The 20,225-nt window shown below is 43.9% G+C and overlaps 2 protein-coding genes across 4 annotated transcripts in view; one reads left to right on the top strand and one right to left on the bottom strand.

The window, feature by feature from the left end:
- Positions 1-8,605: 8,605 nt before the first annotated feature.
- The window catches only part of LOC123517902 (forkhead box protein O1-like), a 74,126-nt gene continuing 62,506 nt past the window's right edge, over positions 8,606-20,225 (bottom strand). For all 3 annotated transcript variants that reach the window (XM_045278360.1, XM_045278357.1, XM_045278358.1), the window contains exons 9-10: positions 19,802-20,034; positions 8,606-14,940 (exon numbers count right to left, since the gene is read on the bottom strand). In XM_045278360.1, the coding sequence (XP_045134295.1) occupies positions 14,553-14,940; positions 19,802-20,034 (621 nt within the window). In that variant the 3' untranslated portion in view covers positions 8,606-14,552. The remainder of the gene's footprint in view (positions 14,941-19,801; positions 20,035-20,225) is intronic.
- On the top strand, positions 14,872-16,642 carry LOC123517903. Its single transcript, XM_045278361.1, has 2 exons — positions 14,872-14,997; positions 15,303-16,642. The coding sequence occupies exons 1-2, from the start codon at positions 14,920-14,922 to the stop codon at positions 16,023-16,025; spliced, it is 801 nt and encodes a 266-aa protein (XP_045134296.1). The 5' UTR covers positions 14,872-14,919; the 3' UTR covers positions 16,026-16,642.

Below are 20,225 nucleotides of genomic sequence, written 5' to 3'. Positions count from 1 at the left end.
TTTTACTAAGTACCAATGTTGGTATACGAACATGTTTGCTAGTATAGTTGATATTCTTTGCCGAGCTACTGATTTCCAAGATTTTAAGTGAATTAGCATGCACACGTGATAAACAGACTGCATGTAGGTGAATGACATATAACAAAGAAAGCTACAAAATAACAATAACGCAAAATACACGCTTACTCTGTTTTAACCTAAATAAGGCAAACTATTTTAAAATGAAGTGATAGTGGGGAGGGCCTACGAAAATTAGAATGGAGAAAAATAATAGTGGCGGCAGAGTAGGTTAACTCAATTAAGTGTTAGCAACACTATTAGTATTTACGTAAAAGAAATTAAGAAGAATGAGTTATCTAGGGAAGTGCAGGTAGAGAGAATTGCTAGCTCGGTAGTTAACTGTAAATACGTATAGTTATACAAACAGGCAGATGGACAGATAGATAGGTATAATCGTCAGATAGATAGATAAATGACTGAGTGAATATATAACAGCATAGAACATAAGAAAATGAGGGAAGCTGCAAGGGGCTGTCAGGCCTACACATGGCAGTTCCTGTATGAGCAAAGCTACTTAATTCCATCTATCATCCCCGTCCACAGATTTTTCTAATCCTTTTTTAAAGCTCCCTATTGACTTAGCACTAACAACATGATTACGGAGTCTGTTCCATTCATCAACAGTTCATAGATATCGAATTTATAGATTTCGATATGTGATTCTTATTGCCATTTTGATGTTGAAATGCGCGTAATAATTTCTCCGTTCTATCTCATTACATTATATTGCAGTATTATGCCATTTTCATCTATTCTATTTCTCTTATCCATTCTTTCTTTACATAGATTGAGTGTATCGAAGCAATTTTCATTTTTACAGTGTCTCATATAACTTCATAATATACTCGTATTTGAACACAATATAGGCAGCTTTTCCGTCGTTATCACTGATGTTTCTTTTCTGCCAGAAATTGCATTAGATATTTACTTCCATTCCTTAATTCAGTGCATCTGGTTCAACAGTTAACATGGAAACCAGGTTTCATGAGGTCAAGTCCGAGTATTCCGAAGCCTCGATCTTGTCACGCATACCAACAGCAGCATGTAACAGAATTCTCCATTAATACATTTTTCACAGACAAACAAAATAAATAAATAGCTATTGCTCTTACCCTTTGTGGTAAATGTTTACAATCACTGTACAATGTAAATTCCTAAAATAGTATAGCTAATAGATAGTATATGACTCCTACTTACTTTCTATTTGGGGTTTTAGTGGGTGCTCTATAGAACAGTGCTTGTTTTAGCGTCACAAAGTTTAACACTACTACCAATTTCTAAGTCCAGTGTTTGTGTGCTGTCTACACCAGCTTGTGTCGACTGAGCCTCTTAACACACGTGCGCCGCGCCCGCAACACGATGTAGTTCCTTTTGCTCGCCATATTTGAAACGGCATACCAATAATTATTTGAAGTGGCGAGTGTGTGTCCACGTTTAGTCGAACGTGGAACACAAAAAGAACAACACTTCAGATGGAAGGAAATATTGTTTTTTCTTCAGTCAGTTATGAAAATATAGGAGATACGCTAACTAGGGGAAATGACGTCAAATATATATACGCACGTGGAAATTTACAGAAGCTTCGTGGCTGAATTCCTTTCCATCGGGGAATTTTAGCTTTTAGGCAGGTTCAAAGAGGGATACACGAAGAACAACACTTCAGATGAGAGGAAATATATTCTTCCTTCAGTCACCTATAAAATCATTCAAATACGCTAACTACGGAAATGACGTCAGGGATTACGCCAACGGAAGATTCCAGAACCTTGGTTCTGAATTTGGATCATTCGGAAAAATCTCGCTCTTTCTCGCCGTTTTAAGCAAGTTGAAAGAGGAACACGCGAAGAACAACGTTTCAGATAAGTATAAATATTCTTATTCCTCCATTAAGTGAACAAAATAAAGCAAATACGCTATAAACTACGGGAAATGACGTCACTAATGTATTCCTCCACCACTTAGTGAACTGGAAGGTGGACTCGCCGCCCTCCACTAACACAGTAGTGACGTAGTCGTTTGTCAGTCATGATGGATTACACTGCTTCTCTTCCTCGGTGCTCTGATTGTGACCTCGGCCTCCTCGACTTTTTCCATAAGTACACAGGGAAGGCACGAGACCTGTTTGATGTGTGCGTGCGACACAGACTAATTCTCGACGCCAAGAATTGCAAGCGTTGCGGAAAACTTACCAACCTCAACTTTAACCAGAAATTGTGGCGCTGTAATAAAATGCGAATTTGATTACTAGGAAATCATCGCTCCTACGATGGAAGTCAGTGTACAATCGAGAAGAGGACCAGCCAGGACCTTCATCATTTCGTTAAGGTATTGTGAGGAGGGGTATTGGTAGAGGTAGGGGGGGAGGGAAGCTGCCCCAAAGCAAGGATACGTTAGGTTAGGTTTATATTAGGGTTAGGTTAGTGTTGTAGGGGGGGTCCGGGGGACGCAGACCCCCGGTTAGGTTAGGTTAGGTTTATGTTAGGGCTAGGTTATTGTTGTAAAGGGAGGTCCGGGGGACGCAGCCCCCCGGTTAGGCTAGGTTACGTTAGGTTAGGTTTATGTTAGGGTTAAGTTAGTGTTATAGGGGGGGGGTCCGGGGGGGCGCAGCCCCCCCTGCCTGCTAGGTTAGGTTACGTTAGGTTAGGTTTATGTTAGGGTTAGGTTAGTGTTGTAGGGGGTGTCGGGGGGGCGACCCCCCCGGGTTAGGTTAGGTTACGTTAGGTTAGGTTTGTCCTTAGATTTTTTTTAGATCGCCATATCTCGTCTCTTTTGCCTCCCCCCCCAAAAAAAACCCGATTCCCCACGTGCCCCCAAGCTTGTTGGGGGGAAGGGGTATAATAGAAAAGAATATGTAAGGAGTTGCTGTTCAATAGATTTACCTAGGTTTATTTAGGTTGTTAATTACCTTAAGGGGGTGGAGTCCGGGGTGTCGCTACATCTAGGGATTTATGGGATAATTTTTACGAGAAATCCTGATTTTCAGGGATTTTCTGAACATTTTCCGTAGATTTTTTGGGGTAAAAATCAGCCTCATTTGCTCCCCCCCCAAAAAAAAACCCCGATTCCTCACAGTCCCCCAAGCTTGTTGGGGGGAAAGGGGAAGAAATTTTAGGAATTTACACTGTACAGTGATTGTAAACATTTACCCCGTTTGTTTTTAATGGCTAAATACATAGCATTTCAATGAGACGATATTTTTGGGTTGATTTGTGGCAGTAGTATACCAACCTAACACAAATCTGGTTAGTTGTTTCTCAAGCTCTGTGGAAGGAAGTACCAGGGAGGCGGCGCCGGGGCAAGAGGAAATTGATCAGCCGTTTCCTTCGAAGTTATAGGTACATCATTGATATTATTTAGTCAGAATGGTCATGATATTGTAGAGGAAGACACTTGAACATTACTATAGCCTTGAATCTGATGATAGTGCCTGGGAACGAAATGGGGGCAAGCTGGTTTGCCTTTCCACTGCCACAGCTATTCACCGGACCTGTGCACTATTATCTCTCTCTCTCTCTCTCTCTCTGTATTTTTTTTTTTTTTTTTGCTTGTGTGCGATAGAAGTAATGCAAGCGGTGGTCAGGAGGGTGGGAGCGGGGATGGGGAGGCGGACAAGGAGTGGGAATGACAAAGGTGGTGTGACTTAGTTAATTGACACGTCACGACCTATGCCCTACGATATTTTACTATTAATTAGAATCCCGGAAGTTGACATGTGATGGGGATGGGAAGAATGAGGTGATGAAGATGGGAAGGCTGCCTCATCAAGTAATGAGCCCTACGTAGGAATACATAACCAAGCTAATCGGACATGCATACATATACGTATATATACACACTATTCGGCACTGTCCCCAAGAAACCGTCCCGCGTGCTCGCCTCGATTCCCGGCTCCCACTTCGCAGCTCCTTCTCTACTACGCATTTCACGGAGAGTGAGTCATTGTTTTTCGCGAATATCTTTCAAACTAATGAATTGATCGGAATGGTACTTTGACACTGTGTACAAGACACCTTCCACTAATTTTTGGTCATACTAAGCATTGCCAAATGGTGTTAGTAAAAGCGTTTACTCTTGACGTTTAAAACCGAAGTCACACGAGTCGCCAGAACTAACGTACACAATCGAACGTGGAGGGGGAAAGATAGCGGGAGAGTGGGAGAAGGATGGGGGAAGCGAGCGGAAGAGAGGAACGTAGGGAGGAATGGGATGGGGGATTGTAGACGTTCGTATAGATAGGTTGGCGAGGCTCGGCAACACCGTATATCTCAAGAGTAAACGCTTTTACTAACAACAAATTTTGGCATTGCTTAGTATGACCAAAAATTAGCGGAAGGTGTCTAGTACACACTGTCAAAGTACCATTCCGATCAATTCATTAGTTTGAAAGGTTTTTGCGAAAAACAATAACTCACTCTTCGTGAAATGCATAGTAGGCACTCACTATTCTATATACATTGATTCTTGCAGTACATACCGAAAAACAACTGAAGTATCACACACACACACACACACACACACACACACACACACACACACGAGATCACATAGTAAAAAGATAGCCAAGGGAATATGCTTGAAAGATGTGAAGAAATATAGTTTCCCACAGAGATGTGTGGAGTAATAGTCTGAGTGAGGAGGTGATGTCAGCAAGGAGTGTGCATAGTTTTAAAGGAAAGTTGGATGTGTGCAGATATGGAGACGGGGCCACACGAGTATAATACCCAGGCCCTGTAAAAATTACAACTAGGTGAATACAATTAGGTGAACTAGGTGAATACACACACACACACACACACACACACACACACACACACACACACACACGAAGGCGCACGCACGCACGTATGTACGCACACGTGCACACGCACGTATACACGTGCACCCATGAACATACACACATGCACATACACGCACGCTCACGCACGCACGCTCACACGCACGCTCACACGCATGCACGCACGCACGCACGCACGTACGCATACATTCATGCACGTACGCACACTCCAGCACGCACGCGCACGCACAAGCACGCACTCGCAAGCACGTACGCTCAAGCACGCACTCACAAGCACGCACGCACGCTCAAGCACGCACTCACAAGCAAGCACGCACGCACGCTCAAGCACGCACGCGCACGCACAAGCACGCACGCATGCACACAAGCACGCACGCACGCACACACACAAGCACGCACCCACGCACACACAACCAAGCACGCAAGCACGCACACAAGCACGCACGCACGCACACACAAGCACGCACGCACGCACACACAAGCACGCACGCACACAAGCACGCACGCACACAAGCACGCTCACACAAGCACACGCAAGCACGCACACACAAGCACACACAAGCGCGCACGCAAGCACGCACACAAGCACAAGCACACACAAGCACAAGCACACACGCGCACACACGCGCACGCACACGTGCACGCACACGCACACACGCGCACACGCACGCACACGCACGCACGCCCACGCACGCACACGCACGCACACGCACGCACGCACTCACACGCACACACGCACTCACACGTACACACGCACGCACACGCACGCACACGCACGCACACGCACACGCACACACACGCACACCTAGTGTGCACACCTACGCACACGCACACATGCACACCTAGTGTGTACACATACGCACACACGCACACGCACACTTAGTATGCACACCTACGCACACACGCACACGCACACCTAGTGTGCACACAGGCACACGCACACCTAGTGTGCACACACAACCACACGCACACCTAGTGTGCACACACACGCACACGCACACCTAGTGTGTGCACACACGCACACGCACACCTAGTGTGCACACACACGCACACGCACACCTAGTGTGCACACCTACGCACACGCACACCTAGTGTGCACACCTACGCACACGCACACCAAGTGTGCACACCTACGCACACGCACATACGCACACTTATGCACATACACATGCTCAGACACATGCACAAAATTGCACATGCACACACAAATGGAGAGGCACAAGAACGCGAGCACACACGAACACGAACACACAAACACACAATCACACACACACACACACGCTCGACTCACAACCGAGAGGGCCGGGTTCGAATCCCGGTAAGCGGCGAGGCAAATGGGCAAGCCTTTTAATGTGTGGCCCCTGTTCACCTAGCAGTGAATAGGTAAGGGATGTAACTCGAGGGGTTGTGGCCTCGCTTTCCCGGTGTGTGGAGTGTGTTGATGTGGTCTCAGTCCTACCCGAAGATCGGTCTATGAGCTCTGAGCTCGCTCCGTAATGGAAAAGACTGGCTGGGTGACCAGCAGATGACCGAGGTGGATTACACTCATGCACGCACATGCACGAGCACACACGCTACCGCGTAGTGTAGTGGTTAGCACGCTCGACTCACAATCGAGAGAGTCCGGGTTCGAGTCCCGGGAAGCGGTGAGGCAAATGGGCAAGCCTCTTAATGTGTAGCCCCTGTTCACCTAGCAGTAAATAGGTACGGGATGTAACTCGAGGGGTTGTGGCCTCGCTTTCCCGATGTGTGGAGCGTGTTGTAGTCTCAGTCCTAACCGAAGATCGGTGTATGAGCTCTGAGCTCGGTCCGCAATGGGGAAGACTGGCTGGGTGACCAGCAGACGACCGTGGTGAATCACGCATACACACACACACACACACACACACACACATACATACACAACACATACATACACAACACCTACAATTAGGTAAAACTACAACTAGGTAAATACATACATACACAGGTTCACAAGCAGAGAGAGAGAGAGAGAGAGAGAGAGAGAGAGAGAGAGAGAATGGGATTTGGGAGAGGGCAGAATGTGGGTGAGAGTTAGGTGGTAGGAAGGGGGTATGAGGAATCTAGAGGAGGATGTGGTCTGGTTGCTTTAACTCACTTGCATTGTGGTTATTGTTTTCCCTGTCATATTTAGTGTCATTTCTTTGCATTTTTCCTCTCTCTTACTTAAATGTCCATATTTTTCTTCTCTTGCTTATATGTTTATTTGTTTCGTCTCACTTATATGTTTAGTTTTATTTGGGGTCATGTGTTAAGTGTTTTCCTTTTTAGTTAATATATATGTTAAGTGATTCTGCTCAGTTATACAAGAATGTAAGAAAATAAGGGAAGCTGCAAGAAGCTGTCAGCCCTACACGTGGCAGTCCCTGTATGAGCAAAGCTACTGAAATCCATCTATCGTACCCATGCCTAAATTTGTCTACTCACCTTTTAAAGCTCCCTATTTTTTTCAGCACTAACAACATGATTACTGAGTCGATTTCATTCATTAACCATTCCATTTAAAAACCTGTTCCTTCACATTTATTTCCTAAACCTGATTTTCTCAAGCTTAAACCCATTATTTCTGGTTCTTTTCTTGCTACTGATCCTAAGCATTTTGCTCGTGTCCCTTTTGTTATAACTTATCGTCCATACCACTAAAATACTTCTATCACATCCCCCTCCTTAACCTACATCTCCTTAACTAAGGAATGCAAATTTAGTTTGTAAAATCTTGCTTCGTAGGGAATATCACTCGTCACCTGTATCTCCTTTGCACTGACTCCAGTAGACCTATATCCTCCTTATAATATGGGGAACAGAACTGTGCTACATATTTCAGATGCAATCTGGTCAGCACCAAATATAATTTTAATGTTACTCTTTCTTATATTTAGCCTCTATGCATTGTTTTCTTAGAACAAGAATAGAGTTAACTAAAACTCTTAGGTCTTTTTCGTAATCTGAACCTACCTATTGTGTGGATTTCCTTTGCCTATGCTAAGTACATTGCATTTGTTAATGTTAAACTGTATTTGCCCTCTGTCCATTTGTTCATCCTATCTAAATCTGTCTGCTAGGCAATGACATCCAAATCTGACCTAATCAATCCACCCATCTTCAGGTCATCTGCAGATTTACTAATATCACTACTAGTTCCACTATCCAAAAATATTAACATATATTAGAAATAACAATGGCCCTGAAACTGAACCCTGTAGCACTCCACTAATTACTTAACACCATTCAGAATTAGAACTTCTGTTACTTATGGCCTAACCAAAACTTTATCCAGCATAATATTTTCCTGTATCTTGTGCATCCTAACCTTTCTCAAGAGCCTGTGATGTGGTACCTCATCAAACTCTTTACTAAAATCTAGGTAATGTAGGTGATGTAATAACCATCGCCATTATCTGGTGCTTCATAAAACTTGCTATAAAAACTAGTGTTTAGTTTTTTTCTGCTTTTTTTTTGTTATGTTTTTAGTTTTCCCAGTTGTGTTTAGATTTTTTCATAGTTATGTGGCCCTTCTTTTCCCCAAGTTTCAAATCTCTCAGTATGGAGCGTGCTATTCAATTGCATTTGCACTCCATAGAGGTAATATACAATGTTTGGAGTAAAAAATAGTAGTAGTACAAGTAAAAGAAACTGAGGATTGTTACTTCATTACCTGGATTCCCATGGTCTCTGATGATATTGTTCCTGACAAATATAACACTGAAGAAGGAAAGATATAGGTACATATTTTCTCAAGTATAATTATTATTGGGGTTGTGATATGTACATTTTGTACAGAAATATACAAACCAAAATTGTCCCCATAAGGACTCTATTGAAGAGACTAAGATCACACAACATTGATGTAAGGCGATTCATTGGCTGCATAAGAAAATGTCTGTTAACCTTGACTTTGATTCATAGTGACCTTCCTGCTGACTGACTGGCAGCTCCATGCCCTACTGACCTCTTGCTGTGGGTCAACTGTATGTACATTTGCTAGGAACACGACCCCTCTTCTAGTGGCAGTATGCAGATTTGGTTTTACAATTTATAGTATTTTTAAGATGAAGTCAAGCAGGTAATACACCAAACAGACACAAGCTGCTTCACAATAGTGTGTCACATGCAGCCACATGTCAATGAGTAGATTTTTTGTATGATCAAATACATAAATAAAGTGCCAAAAATACCACAAGTTTTCAGTAAGTACAAGTCAAGCTTCTCAGGGCAGGTGGAAATGGTGTAATGTTGCCGGTAATGGAAATTGTCATAGTTTCTCATCATCAGTCACCTTGGAGTACATAAAAATAAATAAATACATTAAAGTCAGCTATAAAAAATAATCAGTATTTATCAACATGCTCATTAGTGTGATTTGCCAAGTTAAATACATTCAATGAATGTAAGAATATATTTTGATTACAAAAATGCATGATGCTAAAAAATGTAATACCCTGATGAAATCTGTATATAGTTTTCCAATATGACCTGAAGCCATAAGACTTTGAGTGCAGTGATTGAGGCATGACCATCTTTGACATTCTTTTAACTAATACATGTGTATTTTGTTGTCACTCCTGCTGAGCTACAGACCATCTCTCACCTCTCCCATCTCACCTCTCATCTCTTCAGGGAGAACCTCAATACACTGAACAGAAAGCCTCAGTTCACAGCAGTTTAATGATTCATGAAGATGCATTTAATGAGAAATAAACTTTCTAATGGTAATGTACATAGGAAGGATCTGCAGTGCCTTTAAGGCAGTCAATAAATAATTATAATTATAAAAGGCACTTCCAGACTGAACATGAACATGTAAACTGAGTGTTGACTGACCCTGTGGCACCACCACACTGAGAGGGGCAGCAGCAGCAGCAGGGTTGAGGGGAGGAGCCCCAGTGCTCCTGAGGACACACCCAAACTGGGCTTCCTGTGTTATATGACAACTTCCATTTAGCCACAAATGAAAGGTCATGTGCTGGAGTAAGATTACCCAGTACATCAGTTACATCTGATTAGGTCAAAACTGCTGTGTAGGTTGTCAGTGGCAAGTGTGTTTCTCAAGCTCTGATAACCTACTCAGCAGTGGCATCTTAATCTAAGCTACAAGATGGAACCACCACTTCTTACAGACACTTATTCTTTTATTGGAGAAAGACTGGCAGAAGGATAGCTTTAGTGGGATCACTAAAGGCTCTTATCCTTGGGCGTCAGGTAGGAAAAGAACACTGGGTGATGCTGAGGCATTCACCTGTCACTGAATGTTAAGCAGTCATCACTAGAAGCATGAAAGTGGACCATCCTGCTAAGGCACAGAGTCTCATTTGACATGAAATTATTAAGAAGATTAAAATGCTAGCATATATTGAACTTTCTAATCACAAAAAAGTCTTACATCTTTCCCCTGTCCTCTTGTCTAGACCTTATCTTATATATAAAAAAAAAAAAAAAAAAAAAAAGGAATCAATAAGTATTAATAAAAATATGACAAAGTTAAATGCATACATGCTAAGGATTCTCTAGGTTTGCATCAATGTAAATCTGGCGGTCTGTGAGCCAGCTTTGTCACTGGCCAAGTAAATCACCCAACAAACAACCTCTGCACTTCACTGCAATAATCATAACAAAATCCCCTCACTCAAATCCTGAGTCTTTTGATACAAGTATTCTAATATGAAAGGTGACTTACTATGGTACTTTTAATATTGAAAGTAATATGAACTGTAGTCACCTTAAACATGTTGCTTATTTCACCACATTAATGCAGTTCTCTTGACCATTTTTAATATCTTAAGTTTTGGTTAAATTTACTGTGATGGACAACAAATGTTGATGGACATAAATGCTTGTGTTCTATGATACAGGTATAACAATGCATTTTGCAATAATCTGGTTTATTAGTTGGTGTTCAATAAGGAATTTGATATTTCCCTCCAAGACAATATAATTATCATGCTCTTGGATTTCAGAATGAATTGCATTAATTCAAACAGCTGCTGAACTTTCATCAATCCATTATCATCATGATCACCTTCCCTTTTATGACACAAGAAAACTAACCAGTCTTATTTCACAGCAAGTTTTCACCATCGTGTTTGGAGAACATGTTTAATGTAATGGCCTGATTCATTATATTGATCCAAGGAAGGTGCATTGAATTATGGAGTTTCCATCACATTTGGTGTCACTGCACCATTAACAAAATATAAAAGAATTAAAGGATAGTCACCATAAAATTGTAGAGCATCTTTCTCCCAGCCTAGTGGGATAATATTCAAGAAAAAAAGCAGAAAACAAAACATGCATTTGTTTTTCCTTTAAGCCATTGTAATTAGCATGATGTGACTCAAACATTAGGGATGAATTTCCAGAACAGGATGTGAAACATATCCAGTAGGTATTCTGTGTCTTGATTTCCAAGATTGGTTGGCAGACTGTGACACTCAATAATTTATTTCACCAAGTCATGACCAATTAGAGCTGTTGTGGTGCTTACATATCACAAACATGTCACAACATGACAATAATGGCATTATGATGAGGATTTGCAAACTTTTTTACAAGTTAATGTGAATTCCAGAGAGTAAAACTGCTTTTACATCTGGGTAATATCTGAGCATTTGGTTGGAGCTCATCAAATGCAATTATCTTGAAGTAGCAGAGTGAGTCCTCCATAATACTACACTGAGATGCAATGTCTTCACTGCAGTATTCATTCTCGAGTGAAGCCCTTTCCTTATTCAACTTCTGATCATCACATTTCTTTATACATCTTGTTAAATGTGCAATTATGAAGTTAAATAACACACGAGGCACAATAGTAAATGTAAATGAGAAAAAAAAATTGTTTTACAGGTGTATATAATTATTATTTCTAAACAATTTCATCAGCTATGGTGACAAGAGTCATAATGAAATCCTTTTCATTATTTTTCAGGCAAAGAGGGATGAAACAACACATCAGCTGTGTGGTAGCAGTTTCAGAGCGAGCCTCAAAGGAAGATAAGTTTAGTGTTGACAGGTTTCTGGCCCTAAGCTTCATGGTATTCACAAATACATTGAAGAGAATTTTCCATAATTTAGCTACAGTTCACTAGCAAACTGAGAATTAGGGGAGTTTGATGTATATTATTGCAGTGACTGAATTCCAGTGATTTGAACTGTGTTTTTCATTCTGAACACAGATTACTTGAAACAAATAAGGTAATATATATAATACATGAATGAAATAGAATATAAAATTTGCATGACAGTGGTGGATTGTGTAGCTCACACATGTAGTAAATATTAATAGTCGAAAGAAGTGCCACCTAACTTCCTGTGATTCTGTGTTCAGGGATGCAGAACAGTGTGTGTTAGTTCATGTAGTGTTGAGTTAGTCTGAAGTGTATCTACAAGTTTGGACAAGTACAATCTAATTCAGATACATGAGTGATTAGTACTAATGGTGTCATTCAGGTGAACAACAATGTCAGTTCACCAGTTAGTGTGTCTGTTAATGTGTTACATTAGACTAATCTGAAGTTGAGAATGGCAAGGAAAATAGTTTCCTTAATTTCCAGTTCAATTTACTAGTCCCTGAAATTACCAGTGATTTGCACAGTGATGGGGACAACAGTGTCTGTTTTCTGTAATGTATGATCAGTTATAAACATAGTAAACACTAAACTTAATCATGATATCAATTTTCATCAATATGCCAAATAAATCTGTTGAATATTTTCATCACTAGTTAAACCAGAAATGAGTGAATGATTAGCTACAATCTACAAGTTGCCTTCCATCAGCAGTGGGAAGGTTTGTTTCAGACAACAGTTGTTGTCACCATTTCACTATTTTGGCACATGAGATGTGTATGCATTGATGACCACTGAGCTTCACTAAAGACTGTGGCAAACACTTTGGCACACAGGGAGGAAACTGTCAACACTGCAGGCTTAGCAATGAGTCTTGTTTTCAAGTCATCATAAATTGCCACATAGTGAGTGACAAATCTGATCTTTTCATTTCAATATAATTAACTTTACATTAGAGAATTTTGACAAGTCATCTCCCAGTTACATGACCTTACTTGAAAACTAAACACTGCAGCTCCAACCTGACCTTGCTTAGCTGTGTATGTTGCAGTTTTCAATGACATTTAATCTAGAGTAAAATTCCTAATATAAGAGAATGGGAGGAAAGGAGCAACCACAACTGATAATAACCCCACTCATTTGTAACTGATAGTAAATGTTTAATGGCTATATATTTGACATACTAAGGAAGACAAAGGTGGACTTAACAGCAAACTACCCAGCCTGATTATCTCATCACAGCCCATTAGTTATACATCATATAAAAAAAGTTTTAAGATCAGTGTTTCATATTTTCATAATAGTTCCCTTAAGTCTTTTAGCATCACACTAGCAAAGAATGGTGGAGAGTGAGGGTGTGACAGCCACCACCACCATTTAATGCACCATGTCAGTACAAGAGAGAAATTATTGTAAAAGCAGAGATAAAAATTTATTTACAAGGAACCCTATGTTATTTATATGCTACAGTGGAATTTGTCAAGTATAGAGTAGTGTTGGTGCATTTGATAAAAAACCACCAATGATTGTGTGGTGACTTGACAAGCCTTAGTGGGAGGGGGAGGGGCAAGGGGCAGACAGAGCTCCTGAGTGTGTGTGTGTGTGTGTGTGTGTGTGTGTGTGTGTGTGTGTGTGTGTGTGTGTGTGTGTGTGTGTGTGTGTGTGTGTGTGTGTGTGTGTGTGTGTGTGTGTGTGTGTGTGTGTGTGTGTGTGTGTGTGTGTGTGTGTGTGTGTGTGTGTGTGTGTGTGTGTGTGCGTGCGTGCTGCTGCTGCCTCACAGATATATCAGGCTGGGTAAAGTTAGTCATCCAATTGTATTTTATCCACAGAAATGGGAAATATCTTCAAAGCAAAATATAAACAAATATATTTTAATCTGATTCTAGAGATTTCTTATATACAATAAAGCATTCTTGGGTATATATTACAGGCTCTTACTATTAAGATAAACAATCTATAAAATAACACGTACAGCTAGTGTATAAACAGTATTGCTCTTCAGTAATGCATGGAGTGCATACACAAGCCATAATTATTGCATATGCAAAGTAACTTTCCACTCAAATTAGAAGGAAATCAGAGCACAGTGATGCAGAGTGATTCTTGTTTGTTGACACAGTGGAAACAAATTATTGCTTTTATATTTCTTGTAGGAAATAGTTGATAAAAGATTCTAATTCTGTGGAAGTATTAAAAGGGATGCAGACAGAACTGAGTCTTGAAGTAGGGGTGTGATGCCCCACTGGTTAACTAAGCCAACATAACAAGAAGGAAAGCCACATAACAATAGGAAAATATATACAATACTAACAACTTTGACTGCAGGTGTCTTATACTCTGGTTATGGTAATGCTGTTATTAGAAATGGCTTTTACAAAAAATGTACAAAAACATGTAATAAATTCAACCAGAGACTTGCATAAGAAGCACTGCAGTATACATTGCATACTTATTATTCACATATTAGTTTCATCAAAAACCTTCACAGACTTGCTCTATGTGTAGATCACTAACAATACCATATACTTTTGAAATGTACACTAGTTTCTTCAATTCTACATTTAATTTATGGGTGCCCATATAATATTTTGATAAAGATGTCCCCACATTACCCACTACTGTGAAGGAGGAGACAGCTGTTGGTGCCGGCTAGAGGCACGGCCGCTGAACCTCTTCACTTTGAGAACCTTGTTGTTGTTAGTCAGGATGGTGTTGTTGTTGTGGGCCACCTCACTCTTGGCCTTACTGCTGTGCTTTCCAGAGGCTGACTTGGCTGTTGATGGCTTCAATATGTGCACTTTTCCCAGGTGAGGCGCTGCTGGGGTGTGGTGCAGCCTAGGAACACTGTGGCGACCAGCTGGTGCTGATGAGTGTGGTGGGGAAGGGGTAGCTACACACTCCCCAAGGTGACGCTGGGAGGCAAGGGAGGTGGCAACAGCAGCCAAATTCAGCAGTGCATCAGCTCCCTCAACCAGCTGCCTCATGTCTGCCTGGGATGCTTCACTGCAAATGTGGATGAAGGACATTAGTATCACAAGGAGAATAGCAATTTTTGTGGAAGTAAGTGTTTTAAATTATTGAAATGTGATAGCTGTAGTGCGACTCAATTTTCTGATCCCTGAGTATATAAATCAATATATATAATTGTGATTGCCTGTCTCCCTCTCTTGCCACAGCCAGCAGTGTTTTCGTGGAAATTTCTGTAGGGGTTTGGAGAGAGAGAGAGAGAGAGAGAGAGAGAGAGAGAGAGAGAGAGAGAGAGAGAGAGAGAGAGAGAGAGAGAGAGAGAGAGAGAGAGAGAGAGAGAGAGAGAGAGAATGTGCTGCTCTGCCCTCTGTACCACTCCCCCTTCTCCTCACTGACAGGACTGCTGTGCTGCTCTGCCCTCTGTACCACCCCCCCTTCTCCTCGCTGACAGGACTGCTGTGCTGCTCTGTCTTCTGTACCGCCCCCAATGGCAACATGGCGCCCCACTCTCCTTCCTCACGGACGAACTGGACACAATCATGGCCACCCACAGCTGTCAGAATACCATTATTAGGGGGGGACTTGAACCAGCACCTGGTGAACCAAACCTACACAGAGCTTACAATGGTCCACGGGCTCACCAACCACGTGACCTTCTCCACGCATGTGCGTGGTACCACGCCTCCCTCGACCCTGTCCTGTCCAATCTGCCGGCAGACTCTGTGCAGTGCTACCAACTTGACAAGGTTGGTAGCTCTGACCACAACGTGGTCCTCTGTGAAGTTGGTCTTAACCCTGCAAGTGAGGAAGGAAGCCAGCGCACCATCTGGCTATGGGAGAAGGCTAACTGGCGGGGGCTCAGGGCAGAGTTAGCCTCCACCAACTGGGAATCCTTGTTCACAGTTGACGTGAACCCCATGTTCACAGTTGACGTGAGCCACAATGTGGCAACCCTCACTTCCCTTATCATATCAGCCCAAGCCAGGCACGTCCCTCACAGGGAATATAGAGTTGATCCTGGGCCCCATCCTGTGGGACGTATACTTCAACGATCTCCTTCAGAGCCTCTCGCCTGTGTCGGCATACACAGACGATGCCACTCTCTCGCACAGCTTCAGTAGAGAGGAGGCAGTGAACGTGATTGATGCCACCAACCACCACCTTGGTGACATCATGGCCTGGGGTAAACAGTGGCAAGTCAAGTTTGCTGCCGAAAAGACCCAAGCTGTGGTCATCTCACGGTCACGGGAAGACATCAGGCTGATTGAAGGCCAGCTGAAGTTTGGAGAAGACACCCTTGCCATTAAGGAATCCATCAACATCCTGGGGTTGGAGGTAGACTCCAAACTCAGCTTCGACTTTCAACTGGAGAATGAGGCACCTACTCGATGCCAAGGGCCTCATGACATTGTATAAAGCGCAGGTGAGGCCCATCATGGAGTACAGCCCCCATCACCAAGCTCCAGCTGTAGGCGTGGACGGAGCACTCCTCCAGCTCCTAGAAAATTACTTGAGAGCCAGGCACCTCAAAGTAATTCTCAATGGGCGGGAATAAAAACTACAGCCCGTAAGAGCAGACGTTCCTCAAGGGAGCTGCCTCGGCCCTTTGCTGTGGAATGTGCTACACCTTGTTCCTGCAGCGAAGGCATTTGCAGATGATATAACACTATCCCACAGCTACGGACTGGAGGAAGCTGCAGCCACCCGTGACGTCAATGCCACCTTGAGCCGCATCGCAGCCTGGGGAAGGAAGTGGCAAGTTAAGTTTGCTGCTCACATCACCAGGAAGAGTGAAGCCCTGCGCCTCGCCTTCAACAGGGAGACACTGACGCCGCGGGAGGAGGAGGTGCTGGGGGTAACTTACGACCATAAGTTAACTTTCAGGACCCACTTGGAGCGACTAGCCAGAGAGGCCTCAGGGAAGCTGGCATCCCTGAGGAGAATCTCCTACCTTCTGGATGCCAAAGGACTGGAGTTGCTCTACAAGGTGCAGGTCTGCTCCTCCTTGGAATACGCCTGCCTTGCCTGGGGCGGCGCGGCCAGCAAACATCTCTCTCGCTCTCCTGGACAAGAAGAAGGTCCAGGACCGGCGAGGCTCATCAGAGAGAGTGAGCTCGGCTTCCACCCTACACTGCACACCCTCCAACACCAGCGGGACATGGCGGGCGTCTCACCGTCATGTTCAAGGTGCAGCAGCAGAGGGTGGCTCACCTGCAGGAACTCCAGCAGCCTGCCCGACAGGCCGAGATTGCCACCAGAGCCGTCATCCATGCCCCTGGGGAGCTGCTCCAGCCCAGGTGCAAAATGTGGCACCAACAAAGGCTTGTGTTGCTGTGCAAACGAGTGTAGAGGACTGCTGGTCCACGCAGCAGTTCAAGTGTACAGTGGCTGCTACAGACAGGTAGGCAGGCTTTCGGATAGAATGCATTAACTGTGACTTCTTTAGCCTAATATTGTACTAAGTATGTAATGTATAATGTACTGTGTATATCTGTGAATTGGTATAAATAAAAAAAAAAAGGGGGGGGTGAGAGAGATTGTGTATGTAGTAAATTGGTATAAATAAAAAAAAAAGAGGGGAAGGGGGTGAGAGAGAGAGAGGGGAGGCAGGGGAGGGAGAGAGAGGGGAGGCAGGGGAGTGGGAGTGAGAGAGAGAGAGAGAGAGTGAGTGAGTGAGTGAGAGAGTGTGTCTGATTCTCATCACCATTATAAAATTTTGCATATTTTCATTCTCACCATTATAATATTTTGCATATTTTCACTACTAATCCAATGCACACCTAGTAGTAGTAATTCATTCACAATATAGCCAAACCACCTTAAATTACATTCTTTGCACATTAACTCTTAAATACTGTCTTCTCATGTTTTTTTTTTTCATTTGAAGATCCATTATTATTATTTCTCTGAGAAGACATTAGATAAATAGTAAGAACAGTATTTAAGAGTTAATGCAAAGAATGTAATTAATATTAAGGTGGTTTGGCTATATTGTGAATGAATTAATAGGTGTGCATTGGATTAGAAAATATGCAAAAGGAGTTAAGGCAAAGATGTATTAAGAAGGTTTGGCTAGTTTGGTAGTGAAAATATGCAAAATATTATTATAATGGTGAGAATGAAGTAAATCTAATTAATATAAGGAAATCTTTTTTTTTATCTTAGCTTCTTTTTTTATCTTAGCTTCTCTCACCCTTTCAACTTGGTTGGTCTGCCAGTACTCCCTCTCTCTCTCACCCTCTCTCCCTCACCCTCCCTCCCTCTCTCACCCACCCTCTCTCCCTCACCCTCCCTCTTCCTCTTCCTCCCCTCTCTCTCTCCCTCACCCTCTTCCTCCCTCTCTCACCCCTCACCCTCCCTCCCTCTCTCACCCTTCCTCCCTCTCTCTCCCCTCACCCTCTTCCTCCCTTCCTCTTCCTCCCTCTCTCTCCCTCACCCTCCTCTTCCTCCCTCTCTTCCTCTTCCTCCCTCTCTCCCTCACCCTCCCCTCTTCCTCCCCTCTCTCCCTCTTCCTCCCCTCTCTCCCTCATCCTCCCTCTTCCTCCCCTCCTCCCTCTCTCTCCCTCACCCTCCCTCTTCCTCTCCTCTCTCTCCCTCTCCTCACCCTCCCTCTTCCTCCCTCTCTCTTCCTCCCCTCTCTCCCTCACCCTCCCTCTTCCTCCCTCTCTCTCCCTCCCCTCTCTCCCTCACCCTCCTCTTCCTCCCTCTCTCCCTCACCCTCCCTCTTCCTCCCCTCTCTCTCCCTCCCTCTCTCTCCCTCACCCTCTCTCTCCCTCACTCTCCCTCTTCCTCCTCTCCTCTTCCTCCCCTCTCTCTCCCTCACCCTCCCTCTTCCTCCCTCTCTCTCTCTCTCCCTCACCTCCCTCTTCCTCCCTCTCTCTCTCTCTCTCTCACCCTCCCTCTTCCTCCCCTCTCTCTCTCTCACCTCCCTCTTCCTCCCCTCTCTCTCTCTTCCTCCCCCTCTCTCTCTCCTCCCTCACCCTCCCTCTTCCTCCCTCTCTCTCTCTCTCTTCCTCCCTCTCTCTCTCTCTCTCCCTCACCCTCCCTCTTCCTCCCTCTCTCTCTCTCTCACCCTCCCTCTTCCTCCCCTCTCCTCTCTCTCTCTCTCTCCTCCTCTCACCCTCTCTCTCTTCCTCTCTCACCCTCCCTCTTCCTCCCTCTCTCTCTCTCTCTCTCTCTCTCTCTCCTCTCTCTCTCTCCCCTCACCTCCCTCTTCCTCTCTCTCTCTCTCTCTCTCTCTCTCTCCTCACCCTCCTCTTCCTCCTCTCTCTCTCTCTCTCTCTCCCTCACCCTCCCTCTTCCTCCCTCTCTCTCTCTCTCTCTCTCTCCCTCCCTCCCTCTTCCTCTCTCTCTCTCTCTCTCTCTCTCTCCCTCACCCTCCCTCTTCCTCCTCTCTCTCTCTCTCTCTCTCCCTCACCCTCCCTCTTCCTCCTCTCTCTCTCTCTCTCTCTCTCTCTCTCTCTCTCTCTCTCTCTCTCTCTCTCTCTCTCTCTCTCTCTCTCTCTCTCTCTCTCTCTCTCTCCTCCCTCTCCTCTCTCTCTCTCTCTCTCTCTCCTCACCCTCCCTCTTTCTCCCCTCTCTCTCTCTCTCTCTCTCCTCTCTCTTTCTCTCTCTCTCTCTCTCTCTCTCTCTCTCTCCCTCCTCCTCTTTCTCCTCTCTCTCTCTCTCTCTCTCCCTCCCTCTTTCTCCCTCTCTCTCTCTCTCTCTCTCCTCACCCTCCCTCTTTCTCCCCTCTCTCTCTCTCTCTCTCTCTCCCTCACCCTCCCTCTTCCTCCCTCTCTCTCTCTCCCTCACCCTCCCTCCCCTCTCCATTTTACTATTTTCGTCATTTTTTTTCATTAAAAGATCCATTTTTCAACAGATTCATGCATAATTTCACTATTACTGTGGGACTTACCTGGCCACATCACTGTCATAAGAGTCATCCGAGAAGGCTTCATCCACACTAGAGGTAGGAGAATGGTTGGCTTTCTTGGGGGGTGGTGGGTGTGGCAGGGGTGCTGTGTGGGCAGGCCGGCATGGAGGAGGCACGGAAGTAGGTCCCGGATATTCTTCATCACCGTCCACTGATGTGTAAGAGTGATCCTGACTTGGTGATGAACTGATGACCATCATGCGAGCATCTCCAACCTGTTGACAATTGATTGATAGTAACACAAGTTCTTTTGTCTTTGAGATACAAGAGGTATATCGTGCACTGGTGACCTATGGCCTATCTATACTTTACTCCTTCAATATTAAGATACAATTTTTGGGTATGAGGGTATGATTAGACGTTTTTATTTGCAAGAGTTTCTTGACGGCGTATAAAATTGCCAAAT

This window comes from Portunus trituberculatus, chromosome 43 (genome assembly GCF_017591435.1).
Source record: "Portunus trituberculatus isolate SZX2019 chromosome 43, ASM1759143v1, whole genome shotgun sequence".
NCBI lineage: Eukaryota > Metazoa > Arthropoda > Malacostraca > Decapoda > Portunidae > Portunus > Portunus trituberculatus.
Note: the sequence above shows the minus strand (reverse complement) of the source record. Positions and strands in the feature narration are given on the sequence as shown.

Bases quoted from the DNA above. Each gene is read 5' to 3' on its own strand.
- LOC123517903 (XM_045278361.1), top strand. From the start codon at position 14,920: ATGTCTGCCTGGGATGCTTCACTGCAAATGTGGATGAAGGACATTAGT. The intron at 14,998-15,302 runs GTAAGTGTTTTA...CCTCACTGACAG, and splicing joins GAATAGCAATTTTTGTGGAA to GACTGCTGTGCTGCTCTGCC.